General features: G+C 42.8%; 1 protein-coding gene across 3 annotated transcripts in view; it reads right to left on the bottom strand.

The window, feature by feature from the left end:
- Nucleotides 1-24,677, bottom strand: part of Mboat1 (membrane bound O-acyltransferase domain containing 1) — a 103,829-nt gene that overhangs the window by 3,922 nt on the left and 75,230 nt on the right. For all 3 annotated transcript variants that reach the window (XM_021225034.2, XM_021225035.2, XM_021225036.2), the window contains 7 exons: nt 22,339-22,393; nt 20,570-20,753; nt 18,950-19,142; nt 12,996-13,099; nt 10,521-10,585; nt 7,831-7,963; nt 4,588-4,739 (listed from right to left, as the gene is read on the bottom strand). In XM_021225034.2, coding sequence (XP_021080693.1) covers nt 4,588-4,739; nt 7,831-7,963; nt 10,521-10,585; nt 12,996-13,099; nt 18,950-19,142; nt 20,570-20,753; nt 22,339-22,393 — 886 coding nt within the window. The remainder of the gene's footprint in view (nt 1-4,587; nt 4,740-7,830; nt 7,964-10,520; nt 10,586-12,995; nt 13,100-18,949; nt 19,143-20,569; nt 20,754-22,338; nt 22,394-24,677) is intronic.

Raw genomic sequence — 24,677 nt, 5'->3', positions numbered from 1 at the left:
TTACTTACAAATGCTAACCTTCTTTTATAAACGTGTGCGTGTGTGCGTGCGTGCGTGCGTGTGTGTGTGTGTGTGTGTGTGTGTGTGTGTGTGAAAGCCAAAGGACCATCTCAGATAGTTTTCTTTAGAAACACTGTCCACTTTCTTTGAGGCCAGGTCTTTCATTGATTGGCCTGACACTCTCCAATTAGGCTTGGCTGGCTAGACAGTGAGCCCCAGAGATTCTCCTGTCTCTGCCTCCCCAGCTCTGGGATTACAAATAAGCTACCACATCTAGCTTCTTATGTGGGTGCTGGGGATTTGAAGAACATTTTGACTCCACACATAAGATGCAGAGTTTGCCCAGCTGGATTTTGGTCTTGCTTTAGTCCAGTCTTTCCTAACTATGCTCCCTTCCATATGTTTTGGAATGATATCATATATGCCATTATATGTTGGAAGTACATAATCTGTTTTGTGATTTGGTTTTTATAGGGGATTAGAGTTAAGATATTGCATGAATCTCTGAAGAGACTTTGAACTAAATGCATTTTGCATTTAAACATTATTACAAGTTTATTGGTGTTAGGCAGTGTAATGTGGTGGTTTGATTGTAACTGGCCTCATAAGCTCATAGGGAGTGGCACTATTAAGAGCTGTGACCTTGTTGGAGTAGGTATGGAGGAAGTGTGTCACTGTGGGGGTATGCTCAAGTGACATAGTGACACAGTTTATTTCACGTTGCCTGAAGATCAAGATGTAGAACTCTCAGCTCCTTTTTGAGCACCATGTCTGCCTGCATGCTGCCAGGTCCTGCCATAATGATGATGCACTAAAGCTCTGAAACTGTAAGCCACCCCAATTAAATGCTTTCTTTCATAAGAGTTGCCATAGTCATTGTGTCTCTTCACAGCAACAGAAACCCTAACTAAAACAGGACCAGATTCAGGTCCTCAGCTTGCAAGGGAAGTGCTTTATCAACTCTGATCCATCCAAGTCCAAATTCTAACACTGAGTTAAAAGAGCATTGTTTAAAGATAAGTGAGGGTATTAATACTGGGCTTTCAAACTGTTTCATAGGTCTCTTTTTTTTTTCCTTTTCTCACTTTTTAAAAACTTTTTTGAGACATGGTTTCATGTTGTAGAATGTTATTTTAAGGTGTGTTACATTTGATTATGCTGTGGAACATTTGTTTAATGATGCAAAGATATGTTGCATTCGTTTATGTTGCATTTGTTTAACTCTGTGAAGCTGTGTTACTTTGCCTGCCTAAAACACCTGATTGATCTAATAAGGAACTAAACAGCCAATCGTAAGACAGGAAAAAGGAAGGTGGGGCTGGCAAGCAGAGAGAATAAATAGGAGGAGAAATCTAGGAGGAGAAAATCAAGAAGCAGGAAAGGATCCAGGAGTAAGAGAAGGAGGAGGACTCCGGGAGCCAGCCACCCTGATACATAGCAAACCACAGAGTAAGAAGTAAAGAAAGGTATACAGAAATAGAGAAAGATAAAAGCCCAGAGGCAAAAGGTAAATGGGATAATTTAAGAAAAGCTGGCTAGAAACAAGCCAAGCTAAGATCAAGCATTAATTAAGAATATGACTCTGTGTGTATTTATTTGGGAGCTAGATGGTAGGAGTCCCCAAAGAGCCAAAAGAGAAAACAAACAAACAAACAAACAAAATACAACTACAGTCTCACACAAAGCATATCAGAAATGTAAATGATAAAGATGAAGAACATCTGAGAAATGAATTTGTACATAGCTGTCCTTCACTGTTGGTTACTGAACTTAACCCCAAACAAGCTACAGATCTGCAAGGCAACTACACTCCCCCTTTCTAATGACCATGGCATTTGAATTTCCTTTTACTAGATCTAATTTCTCTCTTTAGTGAGTTGGAGCTAGAGAAAGAGCTGGCTGTGCAAGCATGAGGACCTGAGCTTAGATCCCCAGCTGTTACAGAATTCCTGCATGGTTCTACAGCTGCCTCAGAGCCCCCAAATAAACACACAGATGCTATAATAATTATAAAGCTGTGGGCTGCTGGATAGTGCTTCTTATTTGCTAGCTTTGTCTTAATTATTAACCCATAGCTATTAATCTAAGTATTTCTAAGTGGTCTTTTCTTACCAGAGAACGCCTCACTCAAATTTTTTCTTCCCAGGAATCACATGATGACTGCTCTCTGCCTATGCTTCCCAGAATCCTCCACATCTCCTAGACCTGCCTATCTTGCTGCCCTATTGGCCATAGTGTTTTATTCATCAACCAACAAGAGAAACATATGTACAGAAGACATCCCCATCACCCAGCAAACATGCTAAAACAAAAAAAAAAAAGGCTGGGCATTTGGGTATGTCCATATGTATCTGTAATCCCAGTATTGGTGCAGGGTTTGGGACTGGGGTTGGGATGCAGGGGCAGAGTCAGAAATGATTGCTTGGACTAGGTTTAGCCAAAATACAACCAAAAGAATACATAGTCTGAGGAAATTCCACACAAGCTTCGAATGCGGTGTTAAATCTAGTCTGCCTAAAAGTTGATCTTCTGAAACATTTAGGCTTTAGAATGAGGACATTCAGGGGCAGCTCTGTCTCACACTTTGGAGAGGAAGAGAGCGGTAGGGACTGGGAAGCAGTCAGAGAGATTTTGGTTTCTTTAGTTCAAAGTATCAACATGCCTATACATCAAGGCTGGGGGAGCATTCTGTGAGCACCAACAATGGCATGGTTCATTGCTACATTACTCTTTATAACAGCAGCATTGCTCATTTCTAAGTCACTTTTTATAATGGGACCAGGTTAGAAAAATAATTTCAAATTCCTGTAGTTCAGTTGTAGACAGGGAGGAGTGAAGAGCAAAGGAGCCAAGACCATATAAACAGATGACCTGAGCAAGTGGGAGCTCACAGACCCCAGTATGACAGCTGGGGAACTTGCATGAGACCAACCCAGGCCCTCTGAATGAGGGTGACAGAGGGCTTGGGCAGTCTATGGGGCCTCTGGCAGTGGAACCAGTATTTATCCCTAGTGCATGAATGGGCTTTGGGAGCCCATTCCCTATGGAGGGATACTCTCTCAGCCTAGATACACAGGGGAGGGCCTAAGTCCTGCCCCAAATGATGTGACAGACTTTTATGATCCCCCATAAGAGGCCTCACCCTCCCTGAGGAGTGGATGGGAGATAGGATGGGGGTGTTTGTGGGGGGGAGGGAAGGGAGGATGGGAGGGAGAGGGAACTGGGATTGGTATGTAAACTAAGATTGTTTTTAAAATAAAAAATAACCTTGGAGCTGGGGAAATGCTTAGTCAAGTGCCCACTCACCACAAGAGCATGAGGACCTGAGTCTGATCCTCAGAACATGAATTAAAAAGCGAAGCATGTGCTTGCTTATTACATGCCTGTCACCCCAATACAAGGCAGGTGGAGACAGGAGGCTCACTGGGGCTCACTGGCCAGCCAGGCTGGCCTATTCAGTAAGCTCTGGACCAGAAGACAATCTCTGGTCACCACACACACACACACACACACACACACACACACACACACACTCACACACACACACACTCACACACACACACACACACGCACGCACACACACACACACACACACACACACACCATCATGTACACAAAAGTTAATCTGGAAAGGCCTGTGTCACCCACTAAATAATGCATGTTAGCATTTACTGTGTAGAGGCACTAGCCTATGTCCTCTGAGTGCTCCTCACTCAGTTCCCACACCCATTCCTAAGAGGGCTGCTCTGAGGCATTCTTGGCCTCCTTTCACTGTGAAATTACACAGTTTCAAGGCCAAAGGTTCAAGCACTCCACAATGAGGAAAAATTAAACATGAACATGAAATATAAAAGTACATGACTATAGGTAATAGTTCATTTGGTGCACAGACTTTCAAATACAAGGCCTGACAGACCTTTTCCTAAAATCTCTGGTCCCCACGCTTGGTTCCCATATCCCCCGCCATCATGCACACTCAACAGTATGGCATCTCAGCAAAAGGCAGAGTGCTTCTGCAGGCTCTGCAAGTTAGTCCACCAGTAGCAACACCCTAGTGCCTCCCCTCAGTCTGTCTGTGTCTCACCTCTTCAACACAGCTTAATCCCTGGGAAAAAGAGTCAGGACATTCTCCCTTTGAGTTTGGGGGAGGATATTTACAAATCCTTTCTTCACTTTTTGTGAGACAGGATCTCCCAGGCCAGGCTGAAACTCAGGATCCTCCTGCCTCTACTTCCCAAGTGCTGGGATTACAGATGTGCACTACCTTGGTGGGAGAATCCTCTGAGCTTGTTCTCTGTATCTATCCGTTCTAAATGCACAGCCACAAGAGCCCTTTCACAGCATTAGGGATGGTCGAAGGGATTCTTGTCAGCCATCATCACAGGTACTAGAGCTCATGTTGGTATCTTTGGGACAGCCGTCTCCTCTTAAAATTTCTACAGGCATTTTCATAGTCAAGTGACAGTTAGCAATTCTTGGTATAATCCCTTAAAATGTTGATTCATCTTATCAACTCTGAAGTTTAAAAAAAAGGTAAATGTAGTAGCCGCCAACCGTAAGCATCAACTGAGAACACTGGAAACTTACTTGTATAAACTGATGGTTGGTTCAACTGCCAACAAGACAAAGGGCGCTGCCGCGTAAGAGACAGCCAACTGAGTGGCGGCCCAGGTAACTACGTCATAAGCAACCTTCCGAGCTTTGGAAGAAAGGAAGTGATGTCTGTAGTTGTTCCTCACCTGCAAACCAAGAAGGCAGAAGTAGGAGGCAGGACTGAAAACGGAAATAACTTCCACTCAATCACATACACAAGAAGCAGGACCACAGGAACATAGGCTGAAGAACCCAACCCACTCTCTGAGTCCCATTTTCACCCAAAACCTCACTATAGCTTTTCACATTACATGTATGTATGCATATATGTGTAAATAAATGTGTAATATTATATATAATATATGTATATATATAAATAATTTTTTACCATTCTTGCCCCAAAAAGAATTTGGCACAGATCTGGGGGTGGTGGCATAGGCATTTAGTTCCAGCACTCAGGAGGCAGAAGCAGGAGGATCTCTGTGAATTCAAGGCCAGCCTGGTCTACAGAGTGAATTCCAGAACAGCCAGGGCTACACAGAGAAAAACCCTGTTTCGAAAATCCAAAACCAAAAAAAGAAAAAAGGAAAGAAAAGAAGAAAGAAAGAAAGAAAGAAAGAAAGAAAGAAAGGAAGAAAGAACTTGGCACAGAGTCTTCCAAAGCCTTTTCTACTTATATATTCTTAATGGCACTGGTGAATTTTTTTAGCTGGTTTGATGTTTTGTTTGTTTGTTTGGTTTGGTGTAATCTGTTGTAGACTTTTTGCCATGTCCACAAATATATAAATATTAATCTTCAATGTAATTTAAGGTAATTAGGGGAGAGTTAGCCTGTCTGCCTGCCCCCCCCTTTTTGCTGTTACAGTTTTATGGTGCATACTCTTGCTGATAAGTCTCTGTGTTGCACCCTGTTTCCATGACTACAAGAGTACAAGTATCAACTATAGCCACAAATAAAGCAACTGCTGTTTACTTCATGTTTACTATGTGCAATGTCTGTGCTAATACTTTGCACGGACTGTGTCTGTTGGGACTTCAAGCAAGCTCCCAGTACTGCCTGGTGAAGCAAAGACCTTTCTCAGGCTGGGGATGTGCTCAATTGGTAGCTACAATAATGCACAAAACTCTGCACAGCATGCTTCTTAAAACTGGGCATGATGGCATAGGCCGGCTGGCACTCCAGAGGTGGAGGCAGGAGGATCAAAAGTTCAGTCATTTTTTGGATACATAGGGAGTTCCAGGATAGCCTGAGCTACAGGAGATTCTGTCTCAAAAATAACAGTAAACCAAAACAAAGACCCCCAACAACAACAATGATCTTTTCCTCCACTCTCACCTCCTCAGAACAGAGTCTGGGGGTCCATCCATTCAGAAATGCTCAGCAGCAGGTGTGAAATGTTACTAACTAAGTAGCTAACCTCCAGAAGCCCAAGTCTTCATGGCTGCTAAGTTCATTCATCCAGAAAGAAAAAACTGGAAGCTCTACTCCCTCAGTCCCCCTTTTCCATCTGCTACCTAACTTACTTGTGAAAACTATTCGCAAGTCTGCGATAGACAAAATCTACACAAATCAAAGCCTGTGCCAGAAGAGGCCACCAGAGTAAAGATATTTTAAGGACTGATCCTCTGAATACATCAACAAGCAAAGCGGTGACCTTTATTTTGTAGCTTGTTGTAGCCATCTGTTCTTTAGTTTTGTTTCAGAGCCTGAGTTCATATATGAAGGACAAATAAAAGGTCTCTCCTGCTTCTTCTCACGTTCAAATATGTATTTAATATTTAAAATTTTAAAAATTAGCATGAATAGAAATTTTCTACCTTGTTCATATATAGAATTTGATGTACTTCATCTAAGTAAACCAGGACCATTCGGGGGAGAGCTCGTCTTATCCACTGTGATATCTGGACACATAAACCCTGACTGGCATGTGACAGGGATGCTGAAATATTCATGGAAGAGTGCAGGGAAGAGTAAGTAAACAGCAAGAGCTTGGAAGATAATCCGGTTGTGAAGTGAATATCCAGAAGCCACTTTATTTGAAAAAAAAAAGACAAAAAAGCCAGGTGTTGTGGCATCCGTTTGTTATCCTGGCACCAGGGAAGTGGAACCAGGAAGACCCTTGAGGCTCATTAGCAGCCAGCCTGGCCTGCTTTGAGTTCCAGGCCAGCAAGAGAGGCTGTCTCAAAAAACAAAAACAAAAGGAGGGTGCCAACTGAGAAACAACACCCAAGGCTGTCTTCTGTTCTCCACACACATATACAAATGCACCTACAAGCACTCACCAACCTACACACACACACACACACACACACACACACACACACACACACACACCAGGCAAAATGAGTCAACAGCAATATATATATAGCACAACAAATATCATTGGAGCCTGAAATAAGAAAGATCATAATTATGATCAAAGAACAAAATTAAACCAAATATAAGACTCTATACGTAGCACAGTAATTTTATTCTTTGACTGTATCAGACATATGAGGTTAGATCCATCTCCACATATGTAGTTCCTAAGGCTGCCACCTCACTGACTTCTCAGAGACATAGTGAATTACTTCTAGGCTTAGTATAATGACACGAGAAATTAAGCAGGACATAAGCAAACTGAAATATGCTAGAGCCTGCATTGATTAATAAACATGATTATCTGCACATGTATCTGCACATGTACATTCAGTTTTTAATGATTAAAAATGTGTCTGGCAGGGCGTTGGTGGCGCACGCCTTTAATCCCAGCACTCGGGAGGCAGAGGCAGGCAGATCTCTGTGAGTGTGAGTTCGAGGCCAGGCTGGACCGACAGCCTCCAAAACAGAGAAACCCTGTCTTGTAAAACCAAAAAAAAAAAAAAAAAAAAAAAAAAAGTGTCTGTTTTCTCAAGGGTGTAATTTGCTGCTTCTAAAATTCTTGTTGCTTTACTCTCTACAAATGAATCAGTTAACCACTTTTACAATGGCAAGTCCCTATACATTGAAGTATTTCTGCAATATGAAAATGTTTTGCACATTATTTGATTTTTCCAAATATCATTCCAAGAAAACAAATCAAAGTAAATATTCCAGGGAGAACTTATCATTCCGTATCAAACAGTCACTCCTAACAAACACAAACCTTCAACTCACCACCGCTTAAGGCAGAATACACACACACATGCACACGCACACGCACACACACACACCACAGATTTCTAGAGAAAAAGAGCCAAGAGCTGAAGGAAGCTTACCGCTCTAGCTGCCAATGTGACGGGGACTCCAGTTAAGAACGTAAAATAATATCCAGGGTAAATGCCATGCCACAGAGCAGACAGGAGGAAGGTGAGCACAGTAGGGTACCAGGGAACCCGTTCATAGCACACACTGTAAAGAGAGGAAGGATCAGCCAACCCCCGGTGAAAACACTGCATGCCTCCACCTGCATCTCTTTGGGGCAGACCACATGGAAGTCCTCAGATCCATTCTGAGAGATGCCTGCCTGACTCAGCAGGAGCTTGCAATGAAATGCAGGCAGCCTGTGCTTCTCTGGCATCCTGGAGAGCTATCAAAAACGCAGCTCTTGGCTCTATTATAAATTTTAACCTCATCAGATTAGATGGTCTGGACCCCATTACATGATCTACTATGACAAAGGACTCAATAGTCTCAGGCTCCCCAAAGGGCAAATCTACTAGAGGTACCTACATGAGTGTCAATGGCATTAAGATGCCTGGAATTCAGATGAGCATCCACAGAAATTATCTTCATTTAGCCAACATTAATTTATCTTTCTAACCAGACCCCTATGCCATCAACATGACAACCCCTTTAATCTTTCTGGTAGGAACTCTAGTGAGAAATTGGTGTGGTAATTAGAGGACCTGCTCAGAGCCCATCAGATTTTAAATTAAGATAGAGGTTGAGTAGCTCTTACCCCAAATGCCTAAGACAAGAAGCCTTTTCGATTTTGAATTTTTTTCAGAGTTCAGAGTGTTTACATATACATGAGTTATCTTGGGGTTGAGAGCCACGTCTAAAACACAAGTTCATTGGCGTTTTGCATACATCTCATACACACAGCCAGAATGAAGTGTCACCCAACACTTCATGTGAGGTCAGATGGAGAATTTTCCTCATAGGATAACATGTTAGTGTTCAAAAGGCTTCAGATATGGGGACATTTGAGGGTCCACATTTTCAGATTTAAGATGATAAATGTGGGAACTACTCTGTGAGAAGCTAGAAAAGTCAGCTGGTTCCCTGAAGATCTTTGATTCTTCTTGAGCCAAAACTAAAATAAGTGATAGGAAGTGAGAGAGGCTTTCTCCCCAGAACTCAGGCTATGCATTGCCAATTACAGTCAAGGTGACCATTTAGTAAGTGACAGGGTCCCAACGGTAAATGCAACAGTAAATTCAAGCAGTTATCAAGAATCCGCCACTGATGGTTCAAAAGTAACTGATTTTTGTTGTTGTATTTTGAGACAGGGTTTCTCCGTGTAGCCCTGACTGTACTAGAACTCACTGTAGATCAGGGTAACCTCAAATTCAGATATCCACGTGCCTCTGCTTCCCAAGTGTTGGGATTAAAGATGTGTGCCACCACTGCCCAGCAAAAGTTACTGATTTACACATGGATTGAGGGTTTCATCTCCCTTTCATTAGAGGAAAACAAATACAACTGGAAAGAAAAACACAGGCTTGAAACTCCATTCTCAGTAGGATTTCTTTTTGACATGAGGACTAGGCATGTGCATTTTAATTTTTTTCTAAGTTCTCTGTATCTTTTTGCATGAGTGAAATATTTCATTCTCAATCATCTTGGGCTGTGCATTCTTAATGGAAACTGTATGACTCTAGACATGCTGGGAAATAAAGGCTGCTGTTAAAATTGCTTGTCACATTAATTAAAAACTATCATGTTCATACAGAATTTAAAGACTGCAGAAATGGGCAGTTTTCAGTTTTCAAGTAAAGCATTAGCTTTATTTGAAGAATTACCAGATTGTGTCTCCTTTGCTTCAATAGTTTTAAAGATTTATTATTTTGTATATATCTGCATTGAGGTTTGTACACACGAATGCATGCATCTTGGAGGCCAGAAGAGGGCACTGCATCCCTCAGAGCAGGAGTTACAGGTGGTTGAAACAATGCACATAGGTGATAGGAACTGAACTTGGCTCCTCTGCAAGAACAGTCCACACTTAATCACCCAGCCACCTCCTGAGCTTCGCTTCAGTGTTCAGATTTGTGAAAGACATAGTTCCATCAAAAGCAAAACCTAATCTCCTCATATGCTCCCTGAAAGTTCAGGTGCATTCATGGGGTAGAATGTGGCATTGCAAAGATAGTATATTCATAGTTCCCTAACAAGTAATGCTTCTAAATTTAGAACACATATAGAAACAGGTCAGAGAAATGTCAATACAAATGCAGGCATGTAGGGTACCATAAAGCTCTCACTGCTAGGGGCAGCAGAACCCTCATCAAGAATTTGATGTTGACAATGACTTCCTAAGATCTGAAAACTAGACTCTCCTGGGTATCAAGACAAACAGCAGAGAAGCCAAAAGCCTAGTTCTGGGAATAGCCCTTTGGCCCTCTATCTGTCACACATGGATCTGTGACTTTGGGCATGTCATGTAATCCCTCTGTTCACTTTCCTCAGCTATAAAACAGAGTAATACAAATAATGGCATCTTACAGGATTGCTGCAAGGAATAAACTAGTGTGTGGAACCAAGTAGAGAGCATTATGGGATGAGACAGGCACACACTGGGATCTTCTCAAGTCATCATTCCTACTTTTTTATTGACAAGATGTGGACAATGATGTCGAAAGTGTCTGCCGGATGGCATGACTGGCAGGCAGCTGTTGCTCACATAGGAAGTCCCTAAGCACATCCGTGCCATGAGCAATAAGGAAGTTCTTGTGTCCCTTACCATTTCAGCCAAGCAGATGTCTGAATATTCCAGTTTTCTAAGTACATTTTGAAACTCGTAGCAGTCTAGAAACAAGAAAATAACACCTATCATTAACTTTAAAAATAGCCAAGCAGTTGGAAGTCCTGCCCAGAACTCCCTTGCTCACACAGTTGATGAGGGTTTCAAGCGGGATTACTCACAGTTCAGTCAATCAGCTGTTCTGCCACAGGCAGTAACATTTTCTGGCATTTATAAGATTTACTTTGCAGCTAAACCTTGGCTTAGAGAATAAAGTCTGCTCAAAACTTATTTTTACATTAGAGAAAAACTGAGGGGGAAGTTCTGTTAATTCCCGCCCACTCTGATTTTTAAAAAACAAAGTCAGATCACTTAGAACTACTCTAGAAGGGTATTTACACAGGGAAAGTCTAATTATTTGATTGTAGAGCTTTCAGGACAAGCTAAATGAAACCATTATCTTTGTGCTATGTGACCACGTGCAAACTAGGTCAGCCTTTTACAGTCATTTCTATAAATAGCTTCACAGTCCCAACTGCATCCAATTTTGCCTGGAAGAGTAAGAGACTTCATGCATGAAGGGATCATAATACAAAAAAAGAAAATAAAGACATATCACCCATCTGGTAATAGTGTAAGTTAGTCAACTGCCAAAAAAGACATCCCTAAATATGCAATGAACTGTGCTTTCTCACTGACACTAACAAGAAGTATGGCTTTTCCCTATGGAAAATCTTCAGTCTTAAGAAACACTGTGTAGGCCACACACCTGCCTAGTGTAATACGCTTGAAAGGAGAGAGTAGGCCAAGAAGACAGATGACATATAGATGCAAGATGGCCTGACAGATGATAACTAGGTAAGACAGATGACAGACAGATGATGAAGAACCTAGGTTGAAGAGACATCAGATGATAATAGAGAAATGGTATAACAGATATAAAGGTAGTGTGCTTCTTGGTTTTTTATCAGCTTGAAACAAGCTAGACTTATTTGGGAAGAGGATCCTCAATTGAGAAAATGCCACCAATAGATTGGCTGTAGGCAAGTCTGTAGGTTGTTTTCTGAATGAAGTCCCTAACCCTCAGACTTTGCCTGACATCCGCATAGGAAAGAGGTGTGCAGTCTTCATATGCTTTTCCAAAAATGGGAAATGTGGTTATGGCATCTGGAAACTTTCTATTGAAGAAGTGGTTTATTGTAATGGGGCAAATTGCTCACTCCAAACCAGTTCTAAATTTGGACCTTTTTTTTTCTTCTATATTTGCCATGGTTTTCTGACCCAAAGATCCCTCAGATTCTCTAGAATCCAAATATCACCCCCACCCCCACATTGAGACTCACTATCTGTGCAGTCTGATAAGCCTGAGGCATCAAATAGCACCATGAATTGAAATTGAATATACGATGTAATTTGGTTAGGTAACAGGTACAAAGTGCTATGTGACAGTAGAAGAAGAGGGGAGGGAGGTGGAGGGAGAGATGAAGAAGAGGATGAGGAAGAAGATAATAGGGAAAAGAGAAAGGGAAGAGGAAGAAACTGAGGAGAAGGAAAAGGAAGAGGTGGAAGAGGAGGATGGGAAGGAGGAAATCTGACCCCCCTTATAAACCTTGTTAGGTGAAATGCAGGCCACCTTCCAAATGCAGAAGAAGGTGGAAGTTGTCTCATGGCTCCTTTTGGCCTGCTTTCCACCAAATGTGGGTGGAAGATGGTCGGTCTCCCATGCCTCCTGCTCTCCCTGTCTGCCCCAGGGGAGATGGAAATTAAAAAAAATTAACAGCCACCCTGAGTGGGTGGTCCAGGGGACCAAAGCTCCTGCAGCACAGTGAGACGTGGCCCTTCCTCCACTGCGGCAACACCAAAGGTTCCATGGCGCGCTCGGCATGTCTATGCTAGTGCAGACAAGGCAAAGCAAACGGAGATGACTGTTTCTGAAGGGAACCATTTCTGTTTCCGAAGACGCGAAGAGAACCGTGGTCCAAGAATGAAGACCGATGAAGAGACACACTAACCCAGTGGCCTAAAGGGTGTGCATTGTGAGTTTTTCTCAAAACATCAAATGAATTTAAATATCCCTCCCAAACCCCACAGCCCAGCATGTGTTAATCTAAAGGACCGGCCTCTGGTCTACACTCTGGACTGAAACCCAAGTCAAATGCAAACAAAAGAAGTTGACATTTTCACTCTCTGGTTGGTAGAATTAAACAGCAGAAAGATTTTTCTGGCTCTTTTTCAAATGTTTGGTGTCACTTTTCCTTGAATCATTAAAAGTGTCAAGAAAGTAGATGACGAGGAGGAGGAGGAGAAGGAGCGGAAACAATCTGAAGTACAGATGGTGAGGTGAATGTGGGGCCGGGCATCTCCCCAAACAGCTTTCCCCAGACACCCTGACGAAGGGTTTGGGAATCCCACATTCACAACAACCACTTGCTTTATTCACTGTGGCCATTTGTTCCAGAAGCACAGTGTTCTCACCTCAATCTTCCAGATGTTCAGGTTAGATAGCAGATCCCAAGAGAAATGCCCGTCCGCATCCACACCGTTGAACCCAAAGCCAGCTGCATTGTGCACCGCATCCGCTGTGGTTTTAAGACAAAACATGAGGAACCAGGCAAAGGAGTGCAAACATTTGTCTAGCTCTAACACGGGACACGTATTCGGTAGTTTCTTGGAAGATGAGCCAAAAAACACACAAAGGATTTGGCATCATTATGAATCGGGCTGTTAGTGACCTTGGTTTCTATTCATTCATTTGAGTGCTTGCTAAAAGACATAGCACTGGATGTCTGAACAATGGACAGAGGAGCATCAAGGAGGGGAGAAGAAATGAGGTGAAGATGTTAGCAGCTGGATTCAGTGACTGGCAGGGTTTAGTGGAAGAGAAAGGGGTAAAATCCACCACTGCTTAGAAATGAAGGCCAATAGGGGGCGTGGTACGGACCACGAGTTATCACTAAAGACATAATACCAGGGATTTGCTACTTTCCCCCCTGCTGTGACCAAGGCTATTTATGGAAGGCTTATTTTGTCTCACAGTGGGGGGGAAGGCATGGTGGTAGGGACATGAGGCAGCTGGTCACATCAAGCTGCAGCTTCAGCGAGGAAGTAGAGAGCCAGATGGAATGCTGGCTCTCTGCTCACTTTCTCATTTTTCTTCAGTCCAGGAGCCCAGACCTTGGTGCCACTCTCACAGTGGGCGGGTCTTCCTCCATCAGTTAGGCTTCTCTGGAAATACCTTCCGGCATGCCCAGAAGCATGTGCCACAGGTGATTTGAAACCCCATCAAACCGACTGTCAACATAAACCATCTCAGGTATTAAAGTGTGGTTGTGCTATGCCAGGAGAGACGCAGTTCTGGAAAAACACAGGCGCTTATCTTGACAGGCTGCAGACACAGGGCTGATCAGCTAACAGAAGATGCAAGATGCTCAATAGATTACCTAGGCCTCCTCACTGACACCCAGATTCGGGGGGTCTTGATCAGTCCCATGCTGGATTCCCAGGCTGATGCCTGGGATTCAAGAGTTAACCTTTGTCTGGTCAGCTGTTTCTGCAGATCAGTACCTATCCCAAGTATACACACGGTCTCTGGACTCCCATAGAACAATGTGAGGTGCACTCTCACCCTGAACTCTTGGGGAAGGGTCTAGGCCCTGCCCTATATGAAATGACAGACTATGGACACCCCCATGGAGGGCCTCACCCTCCCTGGGGGAATGAGGGGATAACGGGGGGGGGGGGGGGATGGGGAGGGCACGGGTGGAGGGGAGGGAAAGGGAGAGGGACCTTGTACTGACTTGTGAAGCAACCTTGTTTCTTATCTAAATTTAAAATGGAAAATAAAAAAATATTAATAAAAAAAAAAGAAAGAAAAAAAAAAGAAGATGCAAGACGCAATAAGGAAAGTTTAAATCCACAACAAGGTAGAGAAGCTTAGCTTGGAACTGGGAACCAGCTTCAGTGGAAGCCACACAAGGTCACAGTGGTGAACACCATAACACAGTGTGAGGTAGCAGAGCTTGGGAGGCAGAGGCAGGAGGATCAAGAGTGAAAGATCTGGGCTACTTAGCAAGTCCAAGGCTAGCCTGAGCTACGGAGGAATATCAGCTTGAACTACACAGGAAAATTCTGTCTCAAAAAGAAAGAAAGAAAGGAAGGAAGGAAGGAAGGAAGGAAGGAAGGAAGGAAAAAGGAAGAAAGAAAGGGAGAGAGAGAGAGAGAGAGAAAGCAGCAAGCTATCTTACTCACAAAGCCATTCTGAAAGCCCCTGTTTCCATTTTATATACTTAACTAAACTTTAAGAAAATGGCCCCCTAAGGAATAATCTACCTCAAACCGATGCCTTAATGAGGTGTTTTGTAACCAACTAGAGTCCTGACAAGCCCTCACTGTTATGATGGAGACCAAGAGACTATTTTTTCCTTTATCATATTCCAAATTCTGTTAGAAGATGTTCTTCAAGAAAATAGTCATTAGTGACTCACTCTAATTAAATCAAAGTGCTTTACAGTTCTAGACTGGAGGAGGTCTTAGAGGATCCTCCAAGTCCAAGTGCAGACAGCTTTTCAAATGCCCTGGAAAGGAGCCTGCCTTCAGAATAGCCACTCTAAAGGGAAATGGCCTTCTCCGGGTGGGGGGGGGGTGGCTCTGAACTCAGAGGTCTAGTATTTGCCTAGCACTTTCCTTGGGTTTCATCCCCAGAACAAAAAGAGAGGGGAGGGAGGAAGGGAATGAGGAAGAGAGAGGAGAAAGAGAGAGAGAGAGAGAGAGAGAGAGAGAGAGAGAGAGAGAGAGAGAGAGAGAGAGAGAGAGAACACAGCTCTATGTTTATCTCCTCTATTTTTGGCGTAGTTGATGATTTAATGATGCTTATCTTAGTCTTGGCTTCAGTTGAAAACTATCTGGTTTCTTATGGAAGAAACGATTTAAAAGGATGGAGTCCCATGCCATCCTCTCTCCTCTACAGGGAAACTGGGCACAGAAGAAAAAGAAAACAGAGAAATCAGATGCCTGAAAAGGAACCTCATAGTTTCATATGTGAGAGCAAATCTATGAATGACAGATGTCATCTAGGTGACAGTTAAAATCACAGCCAGACAACCCATGACAAGGCCAGCACAACAGTCCTTAACTTCCCATCTTCTCCTTCAATTTTGTGCCCACCACTGCTGGTCAGAGTTGACAAAAACCAAGCAATGATTGTGTGCATGAATGTGTGTTTTCCTGATCATCATCTATGATGGTCGGATTTTTCACAACACACAGGAAAAAAAACAACTTAAGGCAGGGACAGATATACTTCAGCTCAGCCCCAGATGTTGCAATCCATCACTGCAGGGAAGATGGGGTGTGGCAGAGCACATTACATCATGGCACTTATGGAGCAGAAAGAGCAGGAATTCCTGTCCCTGTCTCCTTCTCCCTATCTCCTTCTCCTCCATTTGGTCCCACCTGAGCCCTCAGCCTACGTGTGGTGCTGCCAACATGCAGGAATGGAATTCTTTCTCAGCTTGCTATCTCTGCAAATGCCCCTACAGACACACCTGGAAGTGTGTTGTTCTAACAGCCTGCATGCTACTCAAACCCAGCAAGCTGGCCACCAACATCACACACCTTTCTAGGTCTCCATACCCAGAATCTTACAGGTATTTCTTATTTACCCTCATAGCAACGTTAGGAGAGTCAGTAAGGGCAGGCTCAGCAAAAGCAAGAGGAGGTGAGGTGCCTAACGTCTAGAAACCCATCCACTAAACACAAAATGCATACAACAATGGCACCTATGTAAAAGAGCTGTTGAAATGTGTACAACGTTCACAGCACAGGGACCATCCAAGGAAGCACTCAGGAGATGATGGTGGTGGCCATTTTCACTCTAATGGCCTCTACTAATGGGAAAGCAAAGGAGTTTGAGACTGGAAATGTTCATTCAATGTGCAGACCATTCCAGTTCAGGCAGTGCCAGAATCTGAAGGTCAGAACTGATTCCACATCCCAAAGGGCTGAGAACTCCTTTGTGAGATAGCAGGCTCCCAAAATCACCCTATTTGGAGAGTCAGGATTCCCTGTTCTGTACAGTGCTTTCTGCAGAACTTTATCTAAGATTTCATCATGACCTAGAGCAGCCAGAGTGAGGTCCTCTCTCCAAACAGGCTTTCCTTTCTTTGTGCATGGTGTAACTTACTATGGCAGACAAACTGCTTTGGATACCCCTTTGTTGGAGTTTGTGGTCCTTAGGATGCAGCCTAGACAGTTGAGCCTCTGGTAACCATTAGTTGGGGAGGGGGTCAGAATTGGATGTTAAGTCCAAAGAAAATAATTTTATTGTTTCTATATAAACAGTAACTAGAGCAAGCCTAACAGAGTGCAGCTGACATCCATGAAAGGCCAGCTTTAAGGATTAAATTTATAATAATTTATAATTAGTATATCAATTATATGTAAATGGAATTTTAAAGAGCTGGATAAAACAATTATTCGGTTAAGCAATTTAAATATTCCCTGATGGACTATTTGTTGCTTCTTTATTCATAAATAATAGAAAGGTTAATTTCCGACTAGCCCATGTAATCTAAACTGGAAAGAAACTTCAAATCAAAGCTATGCAAATTAATGAAGTGTTTCCACTAAACAACCAGGAAAACATGAAGATGGGACAGAGGGAACTGGGGAGACACAGAGCTCATTGCACAGGGAAAGCTGTCCAGAGGAAACATATTTGCATTCCACAAGTCTGGGGAGTTCTCCTAAAGGGCAGGATGACATCCTGTTCCCTGTCACCCCTCCCACCCAGACGCTGTCAGCACAGCCCACACCCACCTTGTGCCAGACTCTCCCCATAAGGCCACGGAATGGCCTTATTTCCTCCTTAAATCTGGAGCTGATTTAGTCCAAAGCCAGACCTAGAGCCCGGAGATACAAAATGTGGGAGCAGAAAGGGTAGGGAGAGAACACAGAGAGCAAAGTAAGTGAAAATGGAGAATGCAGTAAAAGGGAGGAAGACATTCTCACCCCCAACCCACCCCCTCCATACATGCACACACACCTACACACATTCATACTTAGGTTACAGCAAAGTAAAAGCACTATTTTGCATGGGAAGACACACACACATATATATATACAGGGATTCAAATAGACTCCCAGCTACCCGAGATAGAGATGCTTAGCTACTAAAGAAATAAAGAAGACAGCATTTTTAACTAGCAAAGCAACAGCACAATCAGGAAGGAGGGAACAAGCTTTTGAAGCATATTTATCCTCCATATTATGCCACTGAGGCGACTCTTGATGTCTATGTTCCCACAAAATGCCATAGTCTTGAGATGCAGAAGATATTTCCTAGCACAAAGCCTGGTGCTCAACAAACAGCCCTAAATTAAACTGAATGGAAATGGAAACAAAGCACAGCATGCTGTGAATTCTAAACAGCTCTGATGCTGGATGTAGTAGTTCACACCTTTAGTGCCATCAGAGGCAGAGGCAGGTAGATCTCTGGTCTACAGAGAGAGTTTCAGGCCAGCCAGGACTACATAGTAAGATCCTGTCTAAAGCAAAACAAAACAAACAAACAAAAAGAGTTCTAAGTCTGATATCTCTGGTCAAACGCTAGGGAAATACTGCTTTTGGACTGAACTTACACATAGATATTTTTGCAGTTAAAAATAACCTGGCCCCAGTAGAAACTGCTTAATGGGCAACAAAGTTTATGTTTGGTGCAGTGAAAGTTTCTGGCTCTCAATCGTAACTGTCATGGGGAAAACTTGCCAATGCTGAATCTCATTCCTAAATGGCCAAAACAGTCTATTTCATATTAGACATATTTGAATGAAAAAAGCAATTCTGCATCTGCAAAGTCTAATTTAGACCTTAAAACCTGAAATACAAACTAAGAAGAGGACATGAGTCATGGGCTATTTCTTAACTTGTTGTCTGTGGACAAAACACTGGGAACCATTGAATGACCAGTTTGGCTTATGAAGGCAAGCCCCTGCTCTCTCTAACCTTCCCATCTTAAATCAAAATCCCTCACCAGCCTTGGTAAGTGCATATTGTCTTCTTTTAATAAAGCTTTAAACAACTCCATCTAATATATATATATATATATATAAAATCAGAGAAAAGCAAGCCAGGCTGTTCTGGAATTTTCTCTTAACTTTGCACTGCACTGAATGGCCAAGTTCAATGGTTGGAAGCAGTTATGAACACTGGGTTTAAACAGCAGCTATATGTCTCCTTCTCACCGATAACTGAGTTTACAAAGGGTGGAAGAGAGAAGTGCAATGTTGAAGGTTAAACTTGGCACTGGCTTCACTGCCACAGGAAAGACTGGACTTTATTATGATTTGATGATACAAATGATATTCTGACTAAGCCATCCAAGGAAGACCACTTCATTCCTCATTCACTTTGGGTCACTCCATCAAACTTACCTAATGTCCATGCAAAGTAATACTTGGGCTTTGCGGCTTGCATGACGACATATAAGTACCAGAGTCGACTCAGAAAGTTGGCCTTATGTACAAACCAGTCATCAATAAGGAAGGTGACAGGAAAGGACTTGGAGAGTGTCAAAAACAGCAGGAGAGACATCAAGGTCATGCACAACTTCTGTATCACAGCTCCCTAGAAATGGGGGAAAAACTCAGGTATGAGGAACACAGTTTTGGCAATAGCACCAAAAGGACATGGTTATCCAATAACTTCCTTTGAAAGAAGGGAAATAGATATGGGTTTTCTTCCTCAAGACACAAATCTGAGAGGATTAGGTTATCAGGTGTATCTAGATGCTGAACACACATGTAACCCTTGAGGATTGGTGGTATTCACTGTAAACATGGGGCATATCTAAATGTGTCTTTCAGTATCTCCTACCAACATAAGTAAAGTAGGGTTGTTGCCCAAAACATAAGAGAAATGGATACCATTATAGCGTAACAATTTTCCACCAGAAAAGCAATAACCATTTGCTTTCCACTAGTATAGCCTGCAAAGCTGGGAAACATGTTTGAGTCTCCAGCCAGGATGTGGAGACTTCCGGTGTAATGGCTCTGTGTAGGTAACTGAACACCTGAGCCAATTCATGAACAGATAATGGAGAGCACTGGCTCCCCCAAAAAAGATTCAAATATCTTATCTAGTGTCATCGTTAGCTTCCGCTGTTACTTTGTCACAAATCTACTGTAACCAGGCATGAGGGAAGCTCAGTTGAGGAAATTCTTTCACCAGATTGGCCTGTGGCATGTCTATGGGATATTTTCCTAGTTGCTAATTGATGTAAGAGGGCCCATTAGGCAGCTGGGCCTGGGCTGTAGAAGAAAGGTATCCAAACAAGAGCCTACAAGCAAGCCAGCCAGAAGTTCTGTCGTCTCTGCTTCAACCAACCAGTCTCCAGACTTTTGCCATGGCTTCTCTCTTGATGATGGACAGTAACCTGTAAGCTAAATAAGCCCTTTCCTCCCCTAGCTGATTTCGATCATGGCTTTATCACAGCAACAGATCCAAAACAAGAACATCTAGGATTAGGATGTGGTGAATTTTTATCAGGATTCAATAATTTTGCCCAGTTCCTCTGGCTTTCCAGGAAATGTCATCCTACATGTCTATAGATTCCAATGGGTGGCCTTTCTAATGTGGCACAGCATTGGCACCCTTCCCAGAAGTGACTGGGGCTTAAGTGAATGAACATGACAAAGAACTGTGAACAAGTGCCTGGGTCCAAACTAAGTTGATCTTACACAGAGAACAGCCTGATAATTGCCTGTATTTGATTTTAAGCAAATAGGGGTGGATACTGCTCATGCTCTCTGTTAAGCTTTTGGCATTTGGCTGTCACTGTTTTATTTTTCCATTCTCGGAATCACACCTGGATCTCATGCATACTGAGCAAGTGCTCTATCAACAAGTTACACTCCCAGCTATAAGACTCTATAATTAGAATTGACTATTAGCTAGGATCAGCCCTGAGAATGAAATCCATTCTCTGAAACTCAAAAAACAAAAACAAAAACAAAACAAACAAACAAAAAACATGCCAAGTACTAAAAACTTACAGAGGGAGAAGGTTCTGGCAAACTGTGGAAGCCTTTTTGCTTCCAGTTCACTTCCAGCAACTTCATATGTATATGTCTCCCTTCAATGAAGGCTGCATAGTCCTTGAAGTTGTTACAAGGGCCAGCTATGACACTCATAAAGTTGAGATGGTAGCTTAAGTATTCCAAAAGTGAGGGCTTCACTCTGTGAACATAAATGAAATTTAAAACTTGAGTACTCATCCATGTTCAATTCTCCATCAGAATATGCCATTATACCTGAAATGTTATTATCCATGACAAGGCCTTTCACTTTTCTGTTTCCTATAAAATCCAGCTAAGAGAGACATCTTTAAGACAGGAACCGTGGATGAAATAGGTGCTTGAGATGGTCACAGTTCCACATCACTCACCCCTCTGCTGGTAAGGACCATGAACACTGAGGAAGGGATCCCAAGCAAAGGTTATCCTAAAGCTGGGAGCTGCTCTTTCTCATCACCTCTATCTGCTTGCATCACAAAATGAAGGTATAAACAAAGGCACGGTGAGAATCTGGCCTTATGTCAGCTGCTGAGATGCTCCAGAGAGGGGAAATTCTCTCCTGAATGCCAACATAAATACAAAGTGAATGGTGGGCGGACCTGACCGGTTTCCACTTGGAAGCCACACAAAACCAACCGTGACAATCTGTTGTCTGTTTTGGTGTCTAGGTCCTGAAAAGGAGACCAGGGAAAACCTGGAGCGCAGGGCTCTGCCTCCTGCTGCAAGGGCACACAGGAGGCCTGTTCTAGCAGAGTATTATTGCAGGGAAGGAGTTCTTGAAACACCGTTGCTCACTGGTTCCTCAGACTGTGCCTTAAGCTGACTATAGCTACATAGTGCTGAGCAAGAGACCAGATTTATTTGAATCCTCCAGTGCTTCTAAGTCCCAGGTCTTTAGTGAAGCTACTTCCTGGGACTCCTTAGGGATGCCAGCTGCTTCTGGTACCCTCTAATAGGAGCCTATCCCCCAGCCATGGCTGTTCTTTGTGAGCCACCCCAATGACATTTTCATCCCCAGCCAATGTTTTCTCCTGATTCTTTGGGCAGCACCCCCTCCCCGCTTTCTCTCTAGCACCATTCCCTTTCTGCTGCCCATCCACACTAGCCAAAGACCACCTGCAGAATCTCCCTGACTCCCCAACCTGGATTCCCTTGTGTCCTACTTCCTATTTTTTCCTATGCTGGGACCTATTCATATACTACATGCATTGGTTATTGCTGCTTCTCTGAGGTCCCAGACACAAATCCAATAAAGTAATAATCCTGGGAAAAGAAACTCTCACAGGATAGACAAAATCACAGATGAGATCCATCTGCTCTTGACCTTTGCCCTACAGCAGACCCAAACACACACAGAAATGATCTATATGCAAGGTTAGCCATTAGCTGGCATTGTCCAAGGCAAAGATTAGTAGACAGACAAGGGTCTATCAACAACAGACACAATAGTAATATTACATTCATATAATGAAATTAATATGAGTATTTATTAAAATGAAGAAGCTCTAGACCAGTTGTTCTCAACCTGTGGAGTCACATATCAGATATCCTGCATATTAAATATTTACAGTATGATTCAGAACAGTAGCAAAATTACAGTTACGAAGTAGCACCGAAATAATTTTATGGTTGGGGGTCACCACAACATGAGGAACTGTGTTAAAGGGTCAAAGCATTAGGAAGGGTGAGAAGCACTGCTCTAGACACATTCAAAGGACTTGACAATATACTGCTAACTGCTAACTTACTTCACAGCAAGTCGGTGTTGCTCAGCAGAAAGGTCTTCAGCTTTTCGACCTAATCCTACGGAAGTGAAATGAAATTCAAAATGTTTAAAGTGAAATAAGGAACTGATCCTAGAAGAATGTTCCCAAGTGCAGTTGGAAAAAGCCGATTTATTTTTGCTTCTTCTACTATAAAGAATCACTACTTTTCGGTCTTCAAAAGCCCTACAAGAGGAAGGCATTGGTTGAAAGTGAACTTAGCATGAACAAGGCCCTGAGTTCCATCCTTACGACGGGTGTAAAGTTATCCTAGATCAGTTACCCAAGAGTCCAAATGAAGAAATCTCTATAGGTTTGTATGAATAAGGGAGCATTCAGGGTTACTTGTGTTTGATCTGTCTAGTAGTATGTTAACTCCAGAAACCTTTGCCCATCACCTCCACTTAGAGATCCCTTACCACACAGCAGGATTCCGTTGCTCTAGCAATTGTAAGAATGCTTTCCATGGGCTGAACCACTTCAGATGAATCCCTCATAATGCCAAGTGAGAAAATTGGTGCGATAGCTAACATCAACTGTCACGTAGGAGACAACCCTCTGGGCATGCCTGTGAGGGAGTTTCTAGAAGTGGCTACATGAGGTGGCAAAACCCGCCTTAACTACCAGTAGCACCACTCGAAGGACTGGGTTCTTAGGCATAACAAAACGGAGAAAATGAGCAAGGCACCAATGTACATGCCTCTGCTTTCTCACTTCAGGTGCAATGTGACAGTGCACTCATGCACCAGCCTGCCTTAGGTTCCTTTGGTCAGAAGATTTTTATCATAGCAACAGGAAAAATAACGAATATACCAGAGAATTCGGATAGCCGTAATAGAGGAAGCTGAGAGCACTCGGATGAGACATAATGGGGGAACAAACAGGGACTTTCTCCTTTCAAACAGCAAAAGGAATATAAGCCTGACTGCAGGGAAAACACAGAGAATCATCAGATTTTTGTCTTCTTCTTCAAACTCATCCACAGCAGACAAACTTCCAGCCACAAGTAATGTGTGTTTCCTGTAAAATGTACGTGCCATCTTAGAGTCAAATAAACTAGGCATTATCTTTGTGGGTATTTTTTTAAACCACTTGTTTTTGTTTATATTTGGTTCTTTGAGATAGGATCTCACTATGTAGCACAGACTGACCTTGAACCTGCAGCCCTCTGTGTATGATATCCAAGTGCTGGGAGTTCAGATGTGAGCCACATATTGACTCTGAAGTACAACAAGTAACATAAGAACTCTAAATCTGCCCAGCAACCATGAAGGCAATTCCACAAAGCACTTAAACTAGGTGTGGTGGCTCGGGCCTGTAATCACAGTATATGGAAAGCAGAGACAGGCAGATAGAGTTTCAGGCCAGCTAGAAGACATAATAAGATCCTGTCAAAAAAATGCCTAAGAAAAGACAGCGTTTCTGGAATTCCCTCATTCTCCCACACACACACAAGGGGGGAAGTAAAGAAAAAGGTAAATAAACATTTCACTCTGTGTTAGGAATACTCCAGGAAATGTGGTAAGGAGAGAGTACTTTAAAATGTAAATTTAGGACCAAAGTCTATTTCAAAATGGAAAAAAAATGCAGCAGTGTCAAAAACCAGAAAGAAACAAAAAACCCATCCATCCCTGCCTAGTATGATTGCACCTGGGAGGAAGCAAGAGAATTCCAAGTTCAAGACTAAACTGGGATTCACAGTAAGGCCATGTCTACATACCTACACACAGAGCCAACAATAAAACCTTACTCTGTTCCTTTCAATGAGATCTCAACACATAGACAGCAATTTGCAGAATTGAACTGACTTTTGACTGTTGGTTCTTTACTTCTGTAAGTCTATACTTTGATATGGTGACACAAAGTTGTCATGTATAAAGTTTACACTCAAGAACAGAACAGCATAGCTAATTCCTACTCACACCCCCAAAAAGTCTTATCATGTTTTAAGTAAGTTTCTAATGTGGGGTAGGGTTATAGTCAAAGATATCCTTGGCTTCCTCGGGCCCATGGAGACATTCCTGGCAGCCACGGTTCCGTCTTCCTGGGACTTCCTGACTCTGACAATGTAAGTTGTATGTTGGGGATGTCTGAGCCCTGGGCAAATCAGGATGGTTGGTGACTCTACACAGACCCCATTCTTGCTATGCAATAACCCAGTTCTATGCAGAGTAGCTAAACCCCCAAGTATGAATGAAATACACTGGGTCAAATGAACTATAATCTGTTCCCATGCTGTAAGTAAAACAAGGAAACTAGTAGTTGGAGAGAAATCTTCTCAACCTTGCTACTGTAAAGACAAGTTGAGATGTTCCCAGAGCAGT

This window comes from Mesocricetus auratus, unplaced genomic scaffold (assembly GCF_017639785.1).
Source record: "Mesocricetus auratus isolate SY011 unplaced genomic scaffold, BCM_Maur_2.0 Super-Scaffold_100013, whole genome shotgun sequence".
NCBI classification, from domain to species: domain Eukaryota; kingdom Metazoa; phylum Chordata; class Mammalia; order Rodentia; family Cricetidae; genus Mesocricetus; species Mesocricetus auratus.
This window is presented reverse-complemented; position numbering and strand designations above follow the sequence as displayed.